General features: G+C 31.9%; 2 protein-coding genes across 3 annotated transcripts; both read right to left on the bottom strand.

The window, feature by feature from the left end:
• Positions 1-3,781: 3,781 nt before the first annotated feature.
• LOC145807647 (uncharacterized) lies at positions 3,782-4,850 on the bottom strand. The gene is made up of 2 exons (XM_082906225.1): positions 4,664-4,850; positions 3,782-4,575 (listed from the first exon to the last, which is right to left on the bottom strand). Exons 1-2 carry the CDS (start codon positions 4,718-4,720, stop codon positions 3,808-3,810), a joined length of 825 nt encoding a protein of 274 aa, XP_082762351.1. The 5' UTR covers positions 4,721-4,850; the 3' UTR covers positions 3,782-3,807.
• A 1,868-nt stretch (positions 4,851-6,718) lies between these two features.
• LOC145807984 (uncharacterized) lies at positions 6,719-21,541 on the bottom strand. Of its 2 annotated transcripts, XM_082907156.1 has the most exons (9): positions 20,971-21,541; positions 15,123-15,212; positions 10,786-10,809; positions 10,627-10,704; positions 10,448-10,537; positions 9,452-9,630; positions 9,264-9,345; positions 9,075-9,164; positions 6,719-8,114 (listed from the first exon to the last, which is right to left on the bottom strand). In XM_082907156.1, exons 1-9 carry the CDS (start codon positions 21,079-21,081, stop codon positions 8,070-8,072), a joined length of 789 nt encoding a protein of 262 aa, XP_082763282.1. In that variant the 5' UTR covers positions 21,082-21,541; the 3' UTR covers positions 6,719-8,069. The 2 variants fall into 2 exon arrangements, with proteins under 2 accessions (XP_082763282.1, XP_082763283.1); XM_082907157.1 differs by lacking the exons at positions 6,719-8,114; positions 10,786-10,809 and having other exon boundaries at positions 8,907-9,164.
• Positions 21,542-24,426: the final 2,885 nt, after the last annotated feature.

Genomic DNA, 24,426 nt, shown 5'->3' with positions numbered 1-24,426 from the left:
AATTGACTCTAATTTTGTGGGTGTTTGGAAAGTAGATTTTTATGTAAATTTTTTTAATTGTAGAATATTATTAGATAATTTTTTTTTGATATTTGTAAAGATAGTTGGGTTTTTTTATAGTTGAATGTGATGTTTGTGAGAGAAAAAATGAAATGATTATGAAATTGGATGTGATATTTTATTTGAATTTGTTTTTTATTTTTTTATTTTTTACACTAAAAGACAAACTTTTTGCAAAACAAAAAAAAAAAAAATCTAAACAAAATATCACATCCAACCCCATAATCATTTCATTTTTTTTTTCTCACAAACATCACATCCAACTACAAAAAAACCCAATTATCTTCCCAAGCACCAAATTTTTTTTATCCAATAATATCCTATAACTAAAAAAATCTACATAAAAACTCACTTACCAAACACACACAAAAACTTTGCCTTTAAGTGAAAAAAATAAAATAAAAAATCCAAAACCAAATCTTGCCAAACACCGCCGACATTTTAACAACATACAAAGTATCTCACTTTGGTTAATACTAGGGATGGCAATTTGAAACCGGCCCGACGGGGATCCCCGACCCCGACTCCGATTTTAGCGGTTTTTCCCCGAAAAATACCCCCGACGGGGAAGGGACGGTATTTGAAAATCAATCCCCGATCTGTTCGGGGCCGGGGACGGTGATCAGTGTTCAAGCCCCGCCCCGGCCCCGATCCCCGCCCCGGTTCCCCGATATGAAATTACTAATATACCCCCGTTTATATATATAATATATGTGTATTGTGTTAGGGCTTGGACACAAACTGTTTCTCTCCTCTCTCTCTCTCTCTCTCTCTCTCTCATACACAGTGCCTCTCCTTCGCTTCTCTCTACTCTCTCTCACTCTCGCAGATACACAGTGCCTCCTCAGTGCCTCCATCACTGTCTGCGATGCCATGCCTCCGCGATGCTTCTCTCTACTCTCGCACCTCTCCACCGTCACAGATCGTGGCCATCGTCGCAATCGCAGTCACCACTCTCTCTTTCTCAGATCTGTGTTGATCTCACAGATACACAGATCTCAGATCTCATATCTGGGTTGATCTCCGTCATTGCCGCTGATCTTTGCCGAGCTCCTCCGTATCTGGGTTGGATCTAGGGTTTACATATATGTATACTATATATATATATATATGACTATATAGATCTGTTTATACAAATATATCTGATTATATATATATATATATATATATCTATGATGATAAATTTATTGGTTCTGTGTAGATGATATATATCTGATTATATATATCTATATATATATTTGATGATCTCCGTCATTGGTTCTGTGTAGATGATAAATTTATTTATGATGTTCATTGTTCATTATTTACAGATTTTTATAGATAAAAAAAAATCGGGGATTTTTCGGGGTCGGGGATCCCCGATCCCCGATCGGGGGCGGGGATGGGACCGGGCTATGAGTCCCCGTCGGGGATCGGGGCCGGGGCCGGGGAAAATTCGAGCATCGGGGATCGGGGACGGGGAGTGTGATCCCCGGCCCGGCCCCGCCCCGTTGCCATTCCTAGTTAATACTATACTTGGAGTTTAATTAATAGTTACAAGTAATTTGTCTACATTATGAAAGCGATATTAGGTTAAATTAATGGTTGGTTTGAGATGTTCTAAAAAGGTGTACTTTTTGACTTATTGACTTATATGGGTTGGGTTTGATGTGATGTGTTAGAGAGGTGATGTGATTTAAATAAGATGATGTGACTTAAATAGGATAATGACTTTTTAACTTTTTGTATTATTTAATAGATGTCAAACTTGGCCTAAGTATACGTTATTGGTAGAAATAATACTCATTTTGAATTATTATTATATGCATATAACTTTCTCATTGGATGGAAGTGTCTTTCAAGAGATACAAATTATATATATAAATAGAATACATATATATATATATATATATATATATATTTATTTATTTATTTATGTAATGTGACCAAGATTTAGAAGTAACAATGTGACCGGACTTGGGCATTTTTTTCATCATTAGCCAACCATGGCATTTTAATGTGTTTGGTTTGAGTTTTTTGAAAATTGAATTTTTTAATTTTCATATTTTTTTATTTTTAGTGAATATTTTTAAAATTTTTAACATTTTTTTAACTTTTTTAGATTCACCTTACTTAGATGTATCTAAAAAGTAAAAAAATTGTGAAAAAATATTTTAAAAAATTAATAAATACATAAAAATATAAAAAATGTACTGAATTCTCGTATTTTTTTTGTATTTTTGGTATTTAGGGGTTGTTTAGGATGACCTAAATAAGTGCACTTTTTGTCTTTTTACGAAAAAATGTGCAGAAAAGTAGAGAGGTGATGTGATGGAAAAAAGATAAAAATATGAATTATTCTTGAGTTGCCAAACTTGGCCTTAGTGAATTTTTAAAAGGTTTTTTTCACAAATTTTTTACTTTTTAGATATATTTATGTTAAGTATGTCTAAAAAGTAAAAAAAAATTGCTTAAAATATTAAAAAAATTCAGTAAAAACAAAAAAACACGAAAAATAAGAAAATAGAATTTTCTGAAAAGTATTTTTTTAAAACAGGAACCAAGCAAAGTGATTTGTATTATTTTATGTCTAACCTAACATCTTAAAAAAAGGAATTTTAAACATATTATTATATTGGCCGACTGTGAAATATATTTCATATTTTTTATACAATAATATTATATACTTAGAATTTTATCTAAAAAATTATTAATTTATTATATATATAAACTCCATAATACATTAATTAAATTTCAACCACACTTCTCCATATCCATACCTAATAATTTTCTTGAAAAAATTTTGAGTAAGAAGAATTTTTGGTTTTTACAAGAAAGGAAGAAGCAAAAGTGTTTACAAAAGGAATTTGAAAAGTTCTCAAATTAATTGGGAACAACTTTTGAAAGGGTTGGTGATTCTTTATTTCTAAACTAGCGTATGCCCGTGCCTAAAGGCACGGTGTAAATAATTTTAAAATTAAAATACAGTTATAATTTATACGTATTATGTTGAAATTTATACAGTTTATGTCATTTTTTGATAAAGATACTGAAAAAATATATTGAAATATTTTGCTTGTATTACACGCTCTACAAAAAATCAAATAAAATGACAACTCTCCCTAATCTTAATGCAAATTAAGAAACAAACATTTAAGATTTAAAGTTATATTGCATATCAAAATATAAAAGGCAGTAAAAAAAAGTGTAAACACTGAACAAAAAATAGAAATAAAGTTATACTGTCATACACCAAAAGAGTAGGTTAAAACTTTACAAAAAGTGGGTTAAAGCTTTACAAAAGATGTGTCACTAACATGTCATACACAAAAAATTATATTGTCATACACCAAAAATATGTATGCTTTACAAAAGATGTGTCAATAACATGTCTTCAAATATGCGTTTGCCCAAACTTCCTCCTCATTACTTTCCAAAAAGTCTTTGTATCAACTTTTATGTATCCCCAATGAAGAATATGCACAACAATCTGGTAATTTGTGGAAACAAAAAAAATATAGATTAGTACATGTGTTGGAAATATACATGTCAAAATATTTTCAGATTGAAATTACCTTATTACATCCCCATCGAAGCAAGGTAGTCGTATTTCTCCTTTTAAGCTCCATAGATTTTTCGGTCCAATCCTACAAAAGTCCAAATTTTAAATTATTATTAAATTGAAATTTTTTAAAAAGTTATATAATCAACAGAAATAAATCTACGTGGTTACCTTCTAATAAAACGTCATTTAATCTGCATAGAGTACTACAGCAACACTTCAGGATAAACAATATTTGTAGTAGAATCCAAATTATCTTTAGGAGGGAGAATACTTATACGATCAAATGATGTACATCTAGACAATGCCACATATAATTGCCCATGGCTAAACACTGGTATACGCAAATCAACCCCAACAAATTTCACAGATTGTCCTTGAGATTTATTAATGGTCAAGGCATATGCCAATCGGACTGGAAATTGACGTCTTGTCATTTGGAAAGGCATTTCTGAAGAAGATGGTGTCAAAGATATCCTTGGTATGAATGCCAAATTGCCAAACTTTTCTCCAGTTAAAATTTGAGCTTCAATTATGCGAGTGCCGCACCTAGTAACCATCAATCTTGTACCATTACATAGTCCATCTTTCGGTGCAATGTTTCTCAACAATATTATAGGACAACCCACTTTCAACTCTAACTTAAAAGTTGGCAACCCAGGAGGATCCAATGAATTTAAATATTCATTAGGATATCTATTTGTAATGGTAGGATCAATTTCATTATCTTCAGACATTTTATCTGCTGCAAGATAAGTATATAATCTCCCTGGAAAGATATTCAACGCAGTAGTATTAATGTCACTGACATCATCGTTACGCGCAGATAGAATTGTGCGTTCAGTTAAAAATGTTGGGGTTGACGTCTCTATCATATTCAATTGTGGATAAACTGTAGAGAGTAATTCATTCAAATCTTGACATTTGTGTATTGTTGATGGAAGGTTAACGATTTCTTGAGGATTGGTCCCAATCTAAAAAAAAGTGAAATCAATAAAAGAGTAAGTGTAAACACAATTTATTAATTTAAAATCTATATAATACAGGTTAAAGTAGTGTTACCTCCATCAAGAAATTTGCAAAATTAGCATTTTCATGGCCTTCATGATTCAAGCGCATATTCAAATCCAAAGTCAAGATATATATATGCTTCCATAGAACAGAGTGTCTTAATGATGCATTCACAATTTGCTCACGAACTCCTTTGGGTATAACTGGTAAGATTTGTCGAAAGTCTCCTCCAAGAACAACAGTAATACCCCCAAATGGCTTTTCACTATCACAAATGTCCCTCAATGTACGATCAACTGCCTCAACACAATGTCTATGTTGCATAGGAACTTCATCCCAAATTATGAGTTTTGTTTCTCTAAATAACTCAGCTTGTAATGATTGTTTGCTAAACCCACAAAGTGAATTTTCCAAGACATCTAACGGAATGGAAAATGTTGAATGTGCAGTGCGACCTCCTACCAGTAACAGTGATGCAATTCCAGACGAAGCCACAGTAACAACGATATGCCCAAGGCTACGACATTTTAATGCAATCGTATTGTATAGAAATGTTTTCCCTGTTCCTGCACCCCCATTCAGAAAGAAAACAGTTCCTTTATTTTGAAAAACTGAAGAAGTGATTATATTATAAGCATTCCGCTGTCCATTATTGAGACAATCAATAGTAATTTGTGGATCTGCATGTTCTGCCTCACTCTGCAGTTGTTGATGTTCAACTATTAATCGATTACCAACTACTGCACTCCAATTTGCAGTAGGTTGTGGCATGGGTGGGAAGTCAATTAAACTTTTGCCTGATTCATGAAGCATTTGATTCAAAAGATGGAGACCATAATCTTCAATTTGAGCCTCAGTTGGTTTAGAAATGACAAACAATGTACAAATCTTATGTGCAAGATCATCACATATATGCGTTGAAAATTGATTCCATAATGCATATGGATTTAGTGGAGAGCACTGGGTGAGAATAATACTAAACAATCTTCTCAATTGATACCCAGTTTTTATGACTACAGCCTCTTTCAAGCATTGTATCCATTCTTCATCATCTTCTAAAAGCCCCCTTGCAATACATGCTAATTTAAATGTATCATGCACAACATTATCGACTGTGCGTAAAGACTGAAACGACTTTGGTCCTTTGACAACGGTTAGTAACAAACGTAGATAAAATCTTTCACCACAATTAGGGCTAGCAAAGTACATTCTACCAATTGCATATCCCCTTTCTCCTGATTTCCATCTCTTTTCTGACTTGAGCCAGACAAAATGTTGTGGAAATTCTTGATAAGTGAATGGACATTCATCTTCACTGGCAGCACAATATGCAAAGAAGCCAGTAAGAGTTGACATTTGTTGACCAGCTCTAGATTGAATCGTTTGTAATGACTCTTCTGGGTTAAAAACAACACGATGCATTCCAGGTAAATGAAGTGCCAATCGTACAACTGTTGGCATCTCTGCATGCAAAGGATGACCAAATATTCGCCAAGCAGCTTCTGGAGGTCCAATATACCTTGCATCGAGATATTGTTGAATCTCATTTATCATTCCTAACACCATCGTTGTACGATCATAACCCTTATAAATGTACTTATGTATATACTTGACACATCTCATTCCGGCACAAACTTCTACATTTATATGACAGTTGAAAAGTTTTGAAAGATATGCATTGTATGGTACGACATCCCTGTTATCAACTTCTTGCCCTCTTACAGTATGTACTTGACCATTATTGCGACGACGATAGATAGGGTATCCATCTTGATCCATAGTTGTTGTTTCTGTGAAAGCTCGATGGTATCTCTTAGTGCATCTACCATTTTCCATACATGGTGCTTGCGGATTTCGAGCACCACATGGTCCATGTACCATACAACATTTGATAGTTTCAAAAAGCATTGGGTCATCTTTTGGGTCTGGAAATTCTGCACACACCAATTTGTCTACTTGAGCACATGTCCGAATTTTGTCTGGGCCCTTGAGAAATAAAAGTGCATGCATATGAGGGAGGCCTCGTTTTTGAAATTCAATTGTAAAAACATGTGCAACTTTATTTCCAAACACTTTATTTGTTTCTATCTCCTTCATCAAACATTTTCTCTTCAACTCAAAAACACGGGCAATTAAATCAGGACGATCAATAGGTTTTTGATATGGTAATAATGCTGAAGTAATTTCTGGCCAATTGGGATTTGCAGTCATGGTAAGAAAAATATCTGGGTGTTGGTTGTATCGTGTGATAGCCATTGAATCTTGAAAGATTTCAAACATATGTCTAGGACTACCAGTAAATGAAGATGGCAAAACAAACCTTTGACCAATTTGTCCAGGTCGCACATAATCTGGATCCATATCTGACAACTCTTGGTAAAGCTCAGCCCGAAGTTTCCCTTGATTAAGCTTGTAGTATGTCAATCGATTTTGCTCAGTTGCAGCCCAAGCATCTACCAAAAACTCTTGAAATAGTTTCCCACCTCTCAAAATTGTTGAATACTCTGTGGGTCGTTCAAACAAACGATAACTATAAAAATTCATTTGAGTAAGTCGATCAATTGAAGGTCGATCATACTGAACATTCCACAATTTCAACTCAGGTTCCCATCCAAGCTCACCATATGGAAATAATAGAACATAATGTAATGGCAAGTATGCTGGGTGACATTCATTAATTTGCATCAACTCATTATTTCCTCGGAAATGTAAAATAATATCTCTCATTCCATTTACCTCTGTTCCATCACCTGGTATTACAATTGCAATCTCATCTGTAGTTGGTAGGTTATACCGACGTCGATCAGTTGTTGAACTGTAATGAAGATGAGCAGGTAGATTGTGTCCTGCCGAGTCTAATTGATGTAAAATGGCATGAGCCTGGCGATATTTATCTACAAATGCATTGACTTGCAACAAACTATCCTGAATAGTTTTGAGAACATCCCTTCTCAAGTTAGGATTTCTACGATTACGAATTTCTAAAGCTGAATAAGGGTCATAGATATACAGCTGAGCATAACTCGCATCCTGCCCTGGTTGTGGTTGTAGTGATCCTGTTCGATGTCGCAATTCCCCATGAATTGTGAATGATGTGGGGCCCCTTCCACTGAGTACTCTAGGATCCAATGTAGCACCAAGACTCGTAAAAGCATTGGCTGCATTGTACACTCGAGTATAACTTCGAAAGGATTTTGATTGATCATTATTCCCATCATACAATGCCTGAAGTGGTGGAGGGGGTGTAATAAGTAAAGGTAGCCTAATCTTCCCTTCCAAACAGCAAGTTCCGAATAAGGGACGCTTTATAGATGATTTTGTCAATTTTTCATCCATCCAATGTAAGGCTGAACAATAAGGACATAATACATCCATCTTGCCAAGATAATGGCGGCAAGAATCTTTGTGTGCCCGGGCGCCAATTGATATACTCGTAGGTAGATCTTCTAATTCATCATCAGTACATAGATCTTGTTGAAGAAATCGATTTATAGGAGTAGACCTATAAATATTTGTGTATAAATAAAATTCTGTAAAACAAAACGATATGAGTAAAAGTATGTATTGAAGATGTGAGGATCTGAAGATGTGCTTGAAGAAATCGATTTATAGGAGTAGACACAGTAATTTACCGATTCCTTTGTGAATTTGAAGATGTGCTTGGCATAGAAAACGAACATGTCTGATGATAGGTAACCATTGTTCGTTTTTGTGCCGACTGAGAATCTTCAGTTATTGTTTCCCACTCCAAGTGAGTGCGATCGTGACGAATTGGTGTTAAAGAACGTTGTCTTATTTGAACACATTCTTCTAATCCCTCTTGCTCTCGTTGCAAGCATTGAAATTCAATTTTTTCACGCTCTCGCCGTGCCCGTTGGGCCAATGCAGCTTTTGATATTATATTATCATTTTGTGCCTAAAAAGAAAATATTTTATCATTGAAGCAAACAATGTGAATATTTTGTGTTTAAAATGAAACTATCTTCTTATTTCTTCCCTTTCTCTTAATTTTGTTTTATATTTTATTTGTTTTATACCTTTAATAGTGTTATCTTTATTTCTTTTTTTCTTATTTCTTCCCTTTCTATCTTCTTATTTCTTCACTTTCCCTTTCCCTTTCTTTGTTTTCTATTTTATATATTAAATAAGAATTAAAAACCTATCTTATTTAGTTTCTCCTTTCCTTATATATTTTTTCTTTATTTCTTCGTTTCTTTTTTCCTATTCTCTTTATATAAGTAGCAACTTATGGATGGTACATTATAAATGCACATGTATCCATGCAAAATAAGAATAAATAAATTTGAAAAATACATACAAATAATAGCAAGTTACAGGAAAAAATATTACAATCATTCTACAAAAACAACATAAAACAATAAATTCATTTTACACACTCATATATTTTAACTATCAAAATTTTGATTAGTTTTGCATCATATTTTTAAAAAAGAATATATACCACTTGACATGCATTTGTCATTCTCTTGCCGGAAGGAGCCATCTTTTCTTTTCCTTTAGACATTGGGTTGACCTTTTCTTTATCTTTTGCCTAACAAATATAAATAAAATATTGAAAAGATTAAAAAAAATCTTATATAATCTTATATAAATAAAATACATACAATGTTTGACTTGATTTTGTACTTACCGCACGAACACGGATAACATTAAGGTCGTGCTCATCACGGATGACCACACCAACATTTCTACATGGAGTTGTAGGAGGAGGCCTACAGAAATAGATTGTGAACAAATTAAAATCTATATAATAAAGTGGTAATAGTAAGAGTAAAAAATTCAAAATTGTCTTGGGTAAAAGATTCTTTTTCTTTTTACCAATTTGGTGTTAAAGAAGGTTGTCTTGGGTTAATACATTCCTTCGATCTTTCTCTTTCTCGTTCTCGTCGCAAGCGTTGTCCCAATTGGTATGCAGAACATGGCTTTTGATTTTTTTCACGTTCTCGCCGTGCACGTTGGGCCAATGTAGCTTTTGATAACACATTCTCATTGTGTGCCTAAAATGAGAATATTATATAAGAATGTGCATAAAATGTGAAGATTAACTAACTTGCTTCCCTTTCATCATGTAATTTTTCTTCCTTTTAACTAACTTTTCCTCTTCACTCGGTTAAGTTGTTAGTCATATAAGAACCAATGCATGTATTTATGAAATTTAAAAAGGAAGGGAAAAATAATTTGAAAACACAAAACTGCAAACTCACTATGCACGCACTTATTGATTTTAAGACACTCCCCATCTCTTTACAAAATGTACGTTGAAAAGGTAAATATTAAATCATTGGGTACGTAAAATGTGAATATTAGCATGTAATGTCTTGTACTTTCCTTTTCTCTCTTCTTGTTGTTTCTGTTGTATTAAAATGCATTTTTGTCTTTTTCTTCTTTCCTTAAGAACTTCTTATAAGAAAAATAAAAATTAAAAAAAAATTATATTATGTAGTTTCCTTTTCATCACATAATTGTTCTTTCTTCTTATTTTCCTTTTTCGTTTTCTTGTATTTTATTTTTATTATGCTATGTTGTAGATGCAACATATTGTCTCAATGCAACATATTTTTATCATACAAATAGACAAACATATTAAAAATTCAAATTAATGTTTATACAAATGCATTAGCATGTTGTACAAATGCTTACTTTAACATGCTTCAGAAAAATATTTCATATTCAATAAAAAGAATTGAATAAATTTTTGAAAAAGAAACTTTTGAAAAATGTACATAAAAAATAGTATATGACACTATGCAATTCCTAAAAAAATTTATATAATATTCGAAAAAGAAACTTTTAAAAATTGTTGAGAAACCATACCATGGGAATAGCATTTTCCTTTCCTTTGCCATAAGGAATAGCTTTTTTTGTTTCCTTTGATATTGCCTTATCTTTTTCCTTTGCCTTTGCCTGTAAAAAATAAGTAGAATATATTTATAAATTATTTTTAAAATGATAAGAAAATACATGTCCAATGTTGAAGCGACTTTTAGGCTTACCTCATGAATGCGAATAGTATTAAGGTCACGCTCATCGCGAATAACAACATTAACATTTCTTTCTTGAAGAAATCGAACCTATACATACAAAAATTTTAGAATGATAAATAAAACTTTATACACATAAATAAGAAAATTAGTAAGGGGAGGTGATATTACGGTTCGGTGTAAGTCCCCATCCACCTATAAAGTATGAGGAAAAAAAATAATTAGAATAGTGATATTGTCCATAACTGTTGTACTTAAATTTATAAGAGAGGTACTTAAATTTATATGAAGAGAAAAAAGAAGAAAAAAAACTTACTTGACCAAAAATAGTGATATTGTTCATAATTGTTGTACTTCAGCCTAAAAATGTTTGGTTATATAATTTTAGACACAAAGAAACAAAAAAATAGCAATAATAAAATTAGCAATTAGCAAAAAATTGGAAATGAAATGTTATTTAAATAAAATTCAAATAACATTTAAAATGAAATGTTATTTAAAATTCGAATAATAAAATTCAAAATTTTATTTAAATAAATAACTACCAGGAATAGAAAATACTTAACGGGTTACAATCAAGAGGAAAAGAAATAAATAAAAATATAAACTTCTAAGAAAAAGAAAAAGGTCAACAGATATCAGAGGCACGTGCCTTCTCTGTTTAGAATGGTACAATTTTTTTTTTAATTTTTTATAACAAAATGTTAAATACATTTTATTGGATTAAGTTAAATACTCGGTGAATTTGATTAAAAACAAAACGGATTATGTTAAATACTTGCGTTAAGTTAAATACTTGTAAGTTTAATACATTTTTTTTCATGAAGACAACTAAAGTAATACGCACACATATAAGGATTGACCAGAATTTTTAAAATACAACATAGAATATTATATTCCCTTTAAAAATAAAAATAAATAAACTCTCTTCCCATATTACGCATAAATGTTAAAATGCCAAGTCTTTCATATTTTTCTTTTAATTAGGAACTGTTGATATTCACAAAATAATTAAATGAAAAATATTTATCATCTGTACATTAGAATCACACAGCAAATAAATATTACATTTGAAAGTTAAATAAATTTTTCTGAGTGTTAGTTTAATTTTTTTGTTGCAAGAAGATCAACTAAATAAATCACCCTTACTTTCTTTTTAAATAGCTCCAAACAAACAGTCCCTTCCCTCTCCCACTCTGTCTCTCTACATTCTTTGCGAAACCCATAATCAAACTCACATTTTCTGAGTCAACCCAGCATTTAGAATAGATGTTTTTTAACAATCACATTAAAATTAAAATGATAAATTAAAACTCGAGCACAATAATTGTCCGAATTTGAACTTTTCTCTTTCTTAACTGACTTCAATTTTATAGAGATGAAATTAAAACCAAAATTAAAACCCATTATAATCATAAATATTTTGAAGTTCACCATTTATGATTTGGAAAGTCCAAACATAAATTTATGCCAAAAAAAAAATTCACCACATAAGAAAGCCATTTTATAAGCAATAATGAATAATTATTTCATCAAGCAACTAAAGTAATACACACATATGCATTGACCTGAATTTTTGAAATGCAACATATAATATTATACTCCCTTAAAAATGTGAAAAAAAAGGAACATAAATCTCTTGCCATATTACACATAAATGTTAAAATGCCAAGTCTTTCAAAAAAAAAAAAAATTAAATGAAAAAAAAACAATCACTTTCTTTTTAGAATCACACAACAAATATATTATATTTGAATGGTACAATTTTTATTTTTATTTTTTTATAATAAAATGTTGAATACATTTTTGTGGGTTAAGTTAAATACTTGGTGAATTTGATTCAAAGCAAAACAAATAATGTTAAATACTTGTGTTAAGTTAAATACTTGTAAGTTTAATACATTTTTTTTCATAAAGACAACTAAAGTAATATACACATATATACATTCAACAGATTTTTTTGAAATACAACATAGAATACTATACTCCTTTAAAAAGGTGCCAAAAAAAGAAAAAAGAAAACATAAACTCTCTTGCCATATTACACATAAATGTTAAAATGCCAAGTCTTTGAAAAGATGGTCTTCTTCAAATCTTGAAAAGATGGTCTTCTCCAAATACTATACAACATGGTCTTCTTCAAATCTTTTCAAAAAAATTCCAAACTTATCCTAAAAACCATCTCCTATCTATACTATTTTTTATGAAAGAAAACCATCTCCTATCCATACTCTATTTTAAAATTTTATCAGAAAAGATTAAAAGTATTATTATTGGAGATTTGGTAAAAAATTTTGTTCATCCTTGATTTAGTGAAAATTTTGGATCTATTACGTTTTTCTTGTGTATAATAGCCAAATAATTTTGAGACCAACCTTATGTGTAAGGACCAAATTTGTGCTTAATAGTTCAAATAATTGACAGTAATTCTTTGATGAAAAAATAATTTCTGCTTAATGTTTTTTTTGATTAAAAAAATTGGCAATAATTCTAATTAAAAATGTTTAATAGTTCTGAGAGAAATTTGGTGATGAGAGACATTTCCTCAATGTTTAATAGTTCTGAGAGAAATTTGGTTCACAATAATTCTGGTTAATGTTTAATCAAAATTGATAGAAATTTGGTTGACATGATGTTTTTTAAATAATTGACAAACCAACTATTATACACAGTTGACAGTAAACACAATGTGTATAACCTTATTATTTTTTTTTAATAGCAAACCAATTTCTGTTTAATGTTTTTTTTTATTAAAAAAATTGACAATAATTCTGATTAAAAATTGACAGAAATTTGGTGATGAGAGACACATTTCCTCAATGTTTAATAGTTATGACAGAAGGCACTATGTTTAATCAAAATCGACAGAAGGCACGATGTAAATAATTTTAAGATTAAAAATATATTATTTTTTTTTTCTTAAATAACTTGTAACATTTTTGCTTGTATTACATGATCTACAAAACTCAAATAAATAACAACTCTCCCTAATGTTAATGCAAATTAAGAAATAAACATATAAGATTTTTAATGTTCACCAATACTGCAAATCAAAATATAAGAGCAAGTAAAAAAAAAATTGTAAACCCTGACAGAATAATTTCTTAGTCGATGATTAAGTAAACCCTAAAAAAAATTGTAAACACCTAATAATTTCTTTGTTGATGATTAAGTAAACAAACAAACCAAATTTTTTAAAATTGAATTTATGCACAATTTGTATATACATAATCTTTTTATATAATTTACCTAATATTAAAAAATCCAAGACACTTAGATTCACAGATTCACATGATTTGTGAAGATCATCTATTTTTTTTGAGAGCACTGAATTTCATTTTAAATAACAAACATAGAAAAATCAAAGCACTCAGTAAAATATATCATCAAGTTTCTTTTGAATATGATATCTCAAACCAATAATTTTGAGTCATAAAAAAATCATCTCTAAAGCCAAAAGGGGGCTTGGATTCTCCACAACTTTTTTTTTTTTTTTTTTTTTTTTTTTCTTTTTGGAGTGTTGAACACATTCAAGAGGCTGAACTAAACCAAGCAAAAGGTCAAACCACTGAACTGAAGTATGCTCTCTCGTGCTGCACATTTTCATTAATTTCCTACCTAATTTTATATACAATTTTTTTAATTTTTTTGTGTAATAAATATAGATATATGAGTGGCATGGTTGTCACAAAAGTTTCATTCAATTTTATTGTTGTGGGATCTTTAGTGTCCAACATTGCAGTGGTGATTTAAAGGGGTAGGCAACTTTTGTACTTATTTAGGATATCAAGTTAAAAAGAATCCCATATAGTGTATGTGTATATATAAGTATTTTGTTTTAGAAAATAAAATAGCAAATTGTATGATTGAATTCAAAATATAAAACTTAAAATAAATTTTAAAAAATAATAAAGTTAATATATTTTCCAAAAAAAGAAATAATAAATCATAATTATTATGTCTTCAAATATGAAAGTTAGTAAATCATAAAATTATGTCTTCAAATAATAAAGTTATGTCTTCAAATAATAAAGTTAATAAATCATAAAATTTTAAAAATGTCTTCAAATATGAAGTAGTTCAATAATTAGAAAAATGTCTTCAATAACATCAAGTAGTTCAATAACATGTCTTCAAATATGTGTCAATAACCTTTTTTGAAACCAATTTTCAAGTGTATAACACCAAGCTAATTTAAAAAATCCATTGAGCAGAATTTTTGGCGGAACCAAAATTTATGATTTTGGTGATAAACAGTTGACAATAAACACATTGAGCAGAATTTGGTGATTTTGGTGATAAGAAATTCTGCTTTGAAAACACATTGTGCAAAATTCTTCTAATTGAGTAGAATTCTTTGAAAACAGAATTCTTTGAAAACAGTGGACAATTAAAATTCTTCTCAGTAAACACATTGAGTAGAATTCTTTGAAAACACAGTTGGCTCAATATCAAAGCAAAACAATAACAGAAGCTGTACCCAAACGTTACCAAAGCAATAAACTAACCGAGCAGCCGAGCTTTTTATTTTTTATGGCTCCAAGTTCCTGATTAACTAACCGAGCAGCCGAGCAAAGTCCTGTTTCAAGTTGAAGTTCCTGATTTCAATTAAAAAATAAGTGATATTGTTGGGTGCAAGGAGATACATGGAGCCATGTGAAACTAAGTGAATAAAATAAATGAACATTCATACTTAAATAAATGAACATTCATACTTATATATATAAATTGTTAAAATTCAAGTATTATTGATTGATTGATTGTTACAAGCTTGATTAATTACAATTCCTATACAATCTATATATAGAAGAAAATGTGGTAGTAGGTGTAGTGGAGGTGATAGTGGGTTAGGTGAAGTGGAGTGTGTGGTGAAGTGGAGGTAGGTGAAGTGGAGTGTGTAGTGGAGTAGGTGAAGGTAAAGATGGGAAATTCTAACAGCCCCCCGCAAACTCAAGGAGGAGAGAAACTAACCAACTTGAGTTTGGAGAGAGTAACAAAACAAGAAAATACATAAAAATAAAAAAGGATAGGAGACACTGTATGGTCGTGTCAGACCGTTGGTGAAGACACTGTATGGGGTGTCTTAACGTTGTAGAGGACACTGTATGGTGGTGTCATAACGGTGTAGAGGACACTGGATGGCGGTGTCAGACCGATGTAGAAGACAGTTTATGGGGTCATGTCGGACCGTTGGAGCAGACAATGTTGTGACAGTGGTGGTGACAGTTTACGGAGTCTTGCTGGATCCTTGTAGAAACTAACCGGAATCAATGTCGGGACAGTTTACAGAGTCTTGTCGGACCCATAAAGGAGCTAACCGGAATCAATGTCGGGACAGTTTACAGAGTCTTGTCGGACCCTTAAAGGAGCTAACCGGAATCAATGTCGGGACAGTTTACAGAGTCTTGTTGGACCCTTGTAGAAACTAACCAGAATCTATGTCGGGACAGTTTACAGAGTCTTGTCGGACCCTTGTAGAAACTAACCGGAATCTATGTCGGGACAGTTTACAGAGTCTTGTCGGACCCATAAAGGAGCTAACCAGAATCAATGTCGGGACAGTTTACAGAGTCTTGTCGGACCCATAAAAAAGTTGCACCCTCAAAAGGTGTGCCCAAAGTTGTCAAAAAGTGTGCCATCAAAAGGCGTGTCCATTTTATCAAAAGATGTGCCATAAAAAGGCGTGCCAGTGTGTCGGGCGGCAAGAGGCGCGCGATGCGCGTGGCTGCCTCGGCTATTTAACCATGACAGAGCCTGAGGCCGAGGCAGAAGCAAAAAAACTGCGAAATCCTCTGTAAAACTCTTCGTTGTGCTAAGAGAGAGAGGCTGTAACACTGTTGTGCTGAGAGAGAAACTCTGTAATACGCTGTAACACTCTGTTGCCCAGAAAAATGGCCTCGTCCTCGTCTTCCCGTGGACTGCTCACCCTCTTTCCCGACCTCAACGAGTCAACGAGAGAGAGAACTGGTGCGGTGGCACTGGAACCTCAACCAAACACCGCTGGGTATACTCCGTTGAACTTTCCGATGCGGTCTGTGGAGCAAAGAATGGCAGTGCTGTCGGATGTGGAGGCCAATCAGTATACTTTGAAGGTATGTGTGGAAAGCATGACGGCGGACACAAATCTGTCGAACCGGCTGCAGAGTAGGACAAATGAGGTGCAGCAGTTAAACTCCCAACTGGCTCTGCTCCAACGCATGTATAAGGATGCGCGAGCAGAGATAAGTGTGCTGAAGGCGGAAAATAAGGAACTGAAGCGGAAGGCCACCGTGATGCTCCGATTTGGAGGACCGCCAGATGCTGCAGTGGAGGAGCAGACTGGAGGCAAAAAGAAGAGGCCGGCGGCAGAGTAGAGAAGAAAAATCCCACTGTGGGTGTGGATGTTTTGTGTTGGTTTGTTTTTTTTTTTTTTTTTTTTTTTTTTTTTTTTTTTTTTTTTTTTTTTAAAATGATGATCAGGATGAGCCCCAACATGAATAAAATGAGTGTGGTAGCAGTTCGTCTTCTTCCTTGGTTTTTTGTTTTTTTTTTTTTGTTTTTTTTGTTTTTTTTTTTAATAAAATAATAATAATAATAATAAAAAATAAAATGAAGTGGAGGCATGGTCTGAATGATGTCTTTGTGAAGTTGGGGGCATGGTCTGACAACGAGTGGGGTGGCATGTAAAGAAAAAATAAAAAAATAAAAGAAGAAAAGTAAAATAAAATAATAATAATAATAATAATAATAATAATAAATAAAAGGAAGTGGAGGCATGTGGTGATGAATAAATAAAGGAGTGGGGTGAGAGAGGCGAAGTAATGGTGTCCAGAGCCTCAGTGGAGTGACAGGGCTGACAGCAATTTCACTACTAATAATACTCAGCTTGGATGGAGAGCTCTAGGGAACCATCTGTCGGGGTTTCCAAACCAGAGCAGGGAGACATCCTCATTGATATTAATGACCGATTCCCTCGTGATTTCCTTTCGGATACATTCTCTAAGGCAATATTGTCTGAGGTTTCATCCGGGTTGAGTCCGCTACAGAAAGACGGAGCTGGTTTGAGCTTCAACATAGAAAATCAGGATCCTAAACACTGGTCAGTTTTCCAGAAATTGGCAGAAGATGAGATCGGCTGAGATCTGCCTCTCGGCTGGAGACAGAAGTCGGAGTCAAAGCCTGGCGGGAGTGCGGTGCCAACGACGGCCTTAGCTACAGCTTCGAGCTCGTCCAGGACGGCGCCGGCAGGGAGCCCCAAGGGAAGTGGGGACTTCGGTTACGGGCTGTGGCCGTACTGCATGTATAGAGGGTTCGTGATGGGAGGGAAGCAAGTGCAGTAAACCCACGGTAGAAGTTAGTGTGCAGTACGTGAACTGCACAGAAGATGCGGCCGCATTCGTGGCATTGTCAGCGGCCGTTGATCTTAGCACGGACGCTGATCTTAACTTGAGGAGGTTCCAATTCAGGGAACTTCAAGCTGCAACAGACAATTTCAGCAGCAAGAACATACTAGGGAAAGGTGGTTCACGGCAGCAAGAAATATGGCAGCGGAGTGAAGGTATATGTAGAGGTCCGGCGGGCGGCCAAGGCGAGGCTGCCGCCCGCCGGTGAAGCAGAATTATTAGCTTCTCAACCTTGCTCTGATACCATGTTAAAATTCAAGTATTATTGATTGATTGATTGTTACAAGCTTGATTAATTACAATTCCTATACAATCTATATATAGAAGAAAATGTGGTAGTAGGTGTAGTGGAGGTGATAGTGGGTTAGGTGAAGTGGAGTGTGTGGTGAAGTGGAGGTAGGTGAAGTGGAGTGTGTAGTGGAGTAGGTGAAGGTAAAGATGGGAAATTCTAACATAAATGAACTTTCGCAACCATGTGAAACTAAGTAAATAAAATAAATGAACATTCATACTTAAAATAACATACATTTTTACTCATTAAAAATATTTTATAAGAATTTAATATATTTCTATGATAAATATATTTTACTGAGTAGTCATTAAGTATAAATATTTTACTGAGTAGTCATTGGGTGCAAGGGGAACTTCACTCTGGATGATATATGCTGGTAGTCATTAAGTATAAATATTTTACATTGATGGTATATGCTGTTAATGTGAATATTTTACATTGATGATAAGAAAATATATGTGAATATTTTCTTAATCATCAACTAAGAAAATATATGCTGGTATAAATATTTTCTTAATCATATTTTCTTAAAATGCTATTCTTAATCATCAACTATGTGCCAAATATGTTTTTCAACTCACATTTTTCCAGATGTCATTGTGCCAAATATGTCACATTTTTCAACCTCTAACACCATTCTGCGAGGGGACCATTTTCAAAATAGAAAGTCACAGCGGTAAACATCATCATGTTTTTCAAAATATGTTTTTCAACCTCTAACACCTCTGTTTGAAGTTCTTAATCAACTAAGAAAATATTCTTAATCAATATTTTCTTAATCATAAACTAAAGCATCAGATTAACCAATCTACTATAATCTCAAGTCTGGAGTAAATGAAACGAAATGGTGGAGTCCTATCTTTTAATGATCAAAATATAAAAGTATTTAAATATATTATTGTATCCTATTTTGTATCCTATAATGATCAAAATCTCACCTCTGTTTGTAGAAAATTTTAAAATCTCAAGTATAAATTTTATGATAGGACTGTGCCTGAAGGAGGTTTTCAGGAGGTTCACATGGTTATGGGATACAATTTATAGGATACAATTTTCTATCATACAAAATTCAGAAAATTTTCTATCATACAATTTCACATATCACTTGTGAATTTTACAGGATTGTGCATTGTTGACTGATGGGAGGTTTTCAGGAGGTTCACATGGTTATGTTGTTGGCCACAGGTATGTTAGCTTTTAAGTACCTAGTTTCGCATCTTTTTTAGATCGTAAGATTTTTATTGTTTGTGCTTCTGTGTTTAGATTTTTATTGTTTGTGCTTCTGTGTTTAGATTTTTGAGTTCTTAAGAATAGTGAATTGTGAAATATTTTCAGGAAGGTGGACCAATCGGTCTCATTGAAAATGGAGATGCCATCACCATAGATATTCGGGAGAGAAGAATGGATGTTACTATTTTTTATCATATTGGGCAGATGTGACCAATCGGTCTCATTGAAAATTCAGAAAATTTTCTATCATACAAAATTCAGAAAATTTTCTATCATACAAAATTCAGAAAATTCTATTCTATTAATGATCATAAATATATTTTATGATAGAAAATTGTATCCTATAAATTTTAAATTGTATCCTAAAAGTATTTAAATACTTTAATGATCAAATTTACTCCAGACTTGAGATTATAGTAGATTGGAGAATTGCAAAAATTGAAGAATTGCTTCTGGAAGAGAAATGAATTAAAATGAATTAAAATACTCCAGCAGTTAAGAACTCATTAAAGAAATTCATGGAAGAGAAATTCAGCAGATTCCTCATAAATTTAAGAACCCATTCAGCAGATTCCTCATAAATTTAAGAACCCATTAAATTTAAGAACCCATTAAAATATTGCAGCAGTTAAGAACCCATTAAAATACTCCAGCAGATTCCTCATAAATTTAACATTGATATTTCTAGAGAAATTCATGGAAGAGAAGCTACCATGAAAATGCACAGGAATACATTTATGATCATTAATAGAATAGAATACTCCAGCAGTTATATCAATATAGACAAATATTAAAATTAAAATACTCCAGCAGTTAAGAAATTTTAGATTTCAAGCTCCCTTGAAATCTAGCATATACGCTAGAAATTTTTCCCTTTAAGCTCCCTCAGAACAGAGCTGGAGCATATATCAATATCATCCAGCATATATCAATATCGATATCCCAGACATTATTGCACGTCAGAGGAGCATAAAAACGCCCTACTAATGTTATTTTTTAAAATATTTTCAGACAATAAAAGGCCCAGAAAAGAGTTACATGGAAACACATTCTGCAGAATTTTCAAAAAAGCAGTGTGGGCCTGACCCATTCTGCAGAATTTTCATAGAAAAAGACTACATCATCCAGTGGATCATCTATATCATTCAAAAGCTGATGAAGGCACACATCTATATCATTCAAAGGCTGATGAAGGCACACATCTATATCATTCAAATCATACAAACCCACCCGTGATCATCTATATCATACAAACCCATTTTCTGAACACAAACTTCTATTATTTCCATTTGTATCACAACACAAACTTCTATTATTTCCTTCTTTTTTTTTTCCCCCCCCGAAGGCAAATGAAACTTCTATTATGAAATGCTATCATCAAATTATGACATAGAATATATACAATATATACAATTTATCATCAAATGCTATAACAATATATACAATGCACACCTCACTATCTGCAGCAGTATTGATGACAGAGGGTATGGGAAAAAAATGGTATGGGAAGATCAACTCTGCAGCAGTATTTGATGACTGATGATCGACATACATCTGCTTCATTCACATTATATAAAAAAGTGTAGGAATGGGAAGATCAACTCTGCAGCAGCCAAGCCAAGCTTCACATCTCATCAGAGAGTAGGAATGGGAAGAAGACAGAGGGTATGGGGGAGACAGAGGGTATGGGGGAGACAGAAATGTGTTGGGCGGGAAATGCTTCTCTCCAACCATTGATCTCAACCATTGATATATATTTAGAATTGATCTCAACCATTGGATCAAAATGTATCTCACATACATTTTGATACATTTTTCAAAAAGCTTTGTGCCTTATTATATAGATATTTCGATTATATTGTTCTAATGTATTTTTAGTTGCATGATATGATTAAAAATCTAGACACATAAATTTTAAAACATGATTGTACAATCAAGAATGCAACAGGACGAACGATCTTGTACCCTTTTGAAGGCCTCAAAAGCATTATTATAGATAATTGCAGTTTGAAAAATAAAAGAAAAAAATAAATGATGGAAAATGTCTCGTAGCTCAAATTTTGTGGCTCAAATGGCCAAAACGACGTCGTTTTGATTATTTTTATGTTATTTTGTACTCAAAACGACGTCGTTTTGGCCATTTGAGCCACTTTTGAGCCACAAAATTTGAGTTACGTAGCATTGTCGATAAATGATTTTGTTAAGGAGGGCACTGGCTAAGAAATTTGAAATAATTATACATTTTGTATAAAAATTCATATAATAAAATATATACAATTATTATGAATTTTGTTAAGCAATATTTTTAAAATAATGCTATATATACCAATTGATATATCAATTAATATACTAACAGAAGATATGGTAAAATTTTAAATTTTTTCGGTATTTATAATTTATATAATGGGTGGAGTAAGTAATAATGTCATAACATATGTTGGTACAATAATTGGTGCATGTAGCACCACCGATATTTTTAAGCACTAATTATGCATTAGTTTTGCAATAAGTTGAGTTTATTACTGTAACTTCTTTTAGTCCAACAACACCACTACGGAGCTCGAAAAATCAAAGGCTCGAATGACTCGAAATCCCAAAACGACATCGTTTTAGGACTTTTTTTTATTCTCTTACCGGTAAGATAATATTTTCCGTACTATTCGAGTCATTCGAGCCTCAGTTTTTTAGGTTACGGAGCATTTTTGTTAGTCCAATTGTTCTCAAAATTGTTGAGAAAAGTTGAAGATGAATAATATACACACTATGGACATAAAATTAACATCAGAATCAGACAATTGGCAATTCTTTGGATAGTTAATGCACTTAAACCCTATTGCTCTCACAATTGGGATTGACCATATCTATACTTGACCCATTTATAAGTAAATCTCTACTATTTATTATATTGACTTTTGGAGAAACTTTGTTCCCTTGTGCATATTAATGATTTTATTGCTTAATAATTAATAATTTTTTGGATTAATTATATTAACCCTTAAAATTTAGAGAAAATATAACAAATTTGATAATTTTAACATAATTATGTCCGTCTTTCTCTTTTAATAATGCTAAAGGAACTAAAATTAATGCATATAATGTGAGATATAAATATAAATAAAGTAAAATATATATTTTAATGTAAAAGAGATAATAGTATCATTTTTCTATCTATATGGCTAATAAATTATTAATAAATATGGGACAAATTTTATGTCAATTAAAATTTTAAAAGAACTTAACATACTTTATGTTGAATTTGTAATACTTATTATATTTTCTCTAAATTTTAATAGAGATTATCATAATTTATCCATATTTTTTAAAGAAATTTTACTTATGATATTCACACTATTAATTCCTTAAGTTATGAGAGATTAAAAAATCAAAATTAAAGTATAATGAAAAAAGAAAACTTATATTTCATTCGTATTTTCGTATTTTTCTTCTAAATCTTTACCTAAATTCATGATCCAAATGTTAGGTCTTGTAGACCTTGATAAGTATTATACAGGTGTGTTTGATTGGAGGGATAGGAGGGATTATTTACTGTACGAATTGTAATCCGAGGGAAGCATTCAATCTAACATTTGTTTTTTTTTTTTAGTCTGCCGAACATGGAGTCCGGCCGGACTCTGTATTCCCCATATAAGGGACTATTGTATCCTAAGGAGGGGGGGACAATTTTCCGGGGGACTATCCACTGTTGAAATTAGGTGATGAAATGATCATTTTGACCCTCTACTATTTAATTATGTGTTATATTTAATAAAATTCAATGAAATTTAAATGTCTCAATTTAAAAATAAAATAATTTTATTTAACTTTTTATTGATGTTTTATTTATTTAATTTTTTATAGATATTTTATTAATGTTTTATTTTAAAATTTTGTTTATATTTTTCATTATTTAAATTTTAATAAATGTTTTATTTAATTTCATTGCTTAATTATTATTATTTTAAAAAATAAATTAATTTAAAATTTTAATTAAAAAAATAACATATATTTTTATTGATATTTTATTTATTTTATTTAAAAAAAATAAATTTATTTAATTGTGTAAAAAATAAAATAAAATATTATTTAATCTAGTTAAAAATAATTAAAATATTAAAAATATGTTTAATATTGCTATTACTTAGTAAACAATTGAAAAAAGGTAAAATAGTCTTTTGCTCATTTATCATATCCAGTCTGTCTAACCAAATATTGGATTCACTAAAATAATCATTTTTAGACATCTAATCCTATGAAAAAACAAACACGGGATATACATCCAATCCAACCAAATAATCCACGAGATTCACAGTCCTAGGATTCAAGTCCGATAAATTTTAATCTCTCCTTATCCAGTCCGTCCAATCAAACACACCCTAAATCTTGAATCCAATGGGAAATTTGGACGCTTCTCCCCAAGCATAAAGGGGTGTAGGAGATAATTTTCTATGGCTTTTGCATTGACATAATTTCTATACTTATAAATAGATAGAAGTGTCTCATTTTGAGAGAGTTATAATTATTATTTTTAATTATAATAAAAATCGCTATGACCATAAACATAATCCTATTTTAAAATAATTATATCATCTTATATGCAATATTTCTTTAATTTATTTTATCTTTCGTATTTATTATTTTGTATCTCACCGGTTCTAACCAATTCTAATTAGAAAAAATCGAATTCCCAACACCAACAGCATCCTAAAAATTCTACCTCAAATCTTAAGCTCATCGTCACAAAGTAGGATGAAGTTGAAACAGTGGAATCCTAAGCACCGAATCACTGCACCCGCGGTGCAATTACCACCACCGTCACGTGTTGAGAACATTGAACGAGGGGTATATGTGGTATACTGCAACCGGATTTTTCGGATTCAACATGGACTTTTTAAATATAATCGATACATA

This window comes from Camellia sinensis, chromosome 14 (genome assembly GCF_055761805.1).
Source record: "Camellia sinensis isolate YWXY chromosome 14, ASM5576180v1, whole genome shotgun sequence".
Taxonomy (NCBI): Eukaryota; Viridiplantae; Streptophyta; class Magnoliopsida; order Ericales; family Theaceae; genus Camellia; species Camellia sinensis.
This window is presented reverse-complemented; position numbering and strand designations above follow the sequence as displayed.

Bases quoted from the DNA above. Each gene is read 5' to 3' on its own strand.
- LOC145807984 (XM_082907156.1), bottom strand. From the start codon at position 21,081: ATGAAGCAGATGTATGTCGATCATCAGTCATCAAATACTGCTGCAGAG. The intron at 10,705-10,785 runs GTAATATCACCT...TTGTATGTATAG, and splicing joins ATGGGGACTTACACCGAACC to GTTCGATTTCTTCAAGAAAG. The intron at 10,538-10,626 runs GTAAGCCTAAAA...TATTTTTTACAG, and splicing joins ATACTATTCGCATTCATGAG to GCAAAGGCAAAGGAAAAAGA.
- LOC145807647 (XM_082906225.1), bottom strand. From the start codon at position 4,720: ATGCGCTTGAATCATGAAGGCCATGAAAATGCTAATTTTGCAAATTTC. The intron at 4,576-4,663 runs GTAACACTACTT...ACTTTTTTTTAG, and splicing joins TTGCAAATTTCTTGATGGAG to ATTGGGACCAATCCTCAAGA.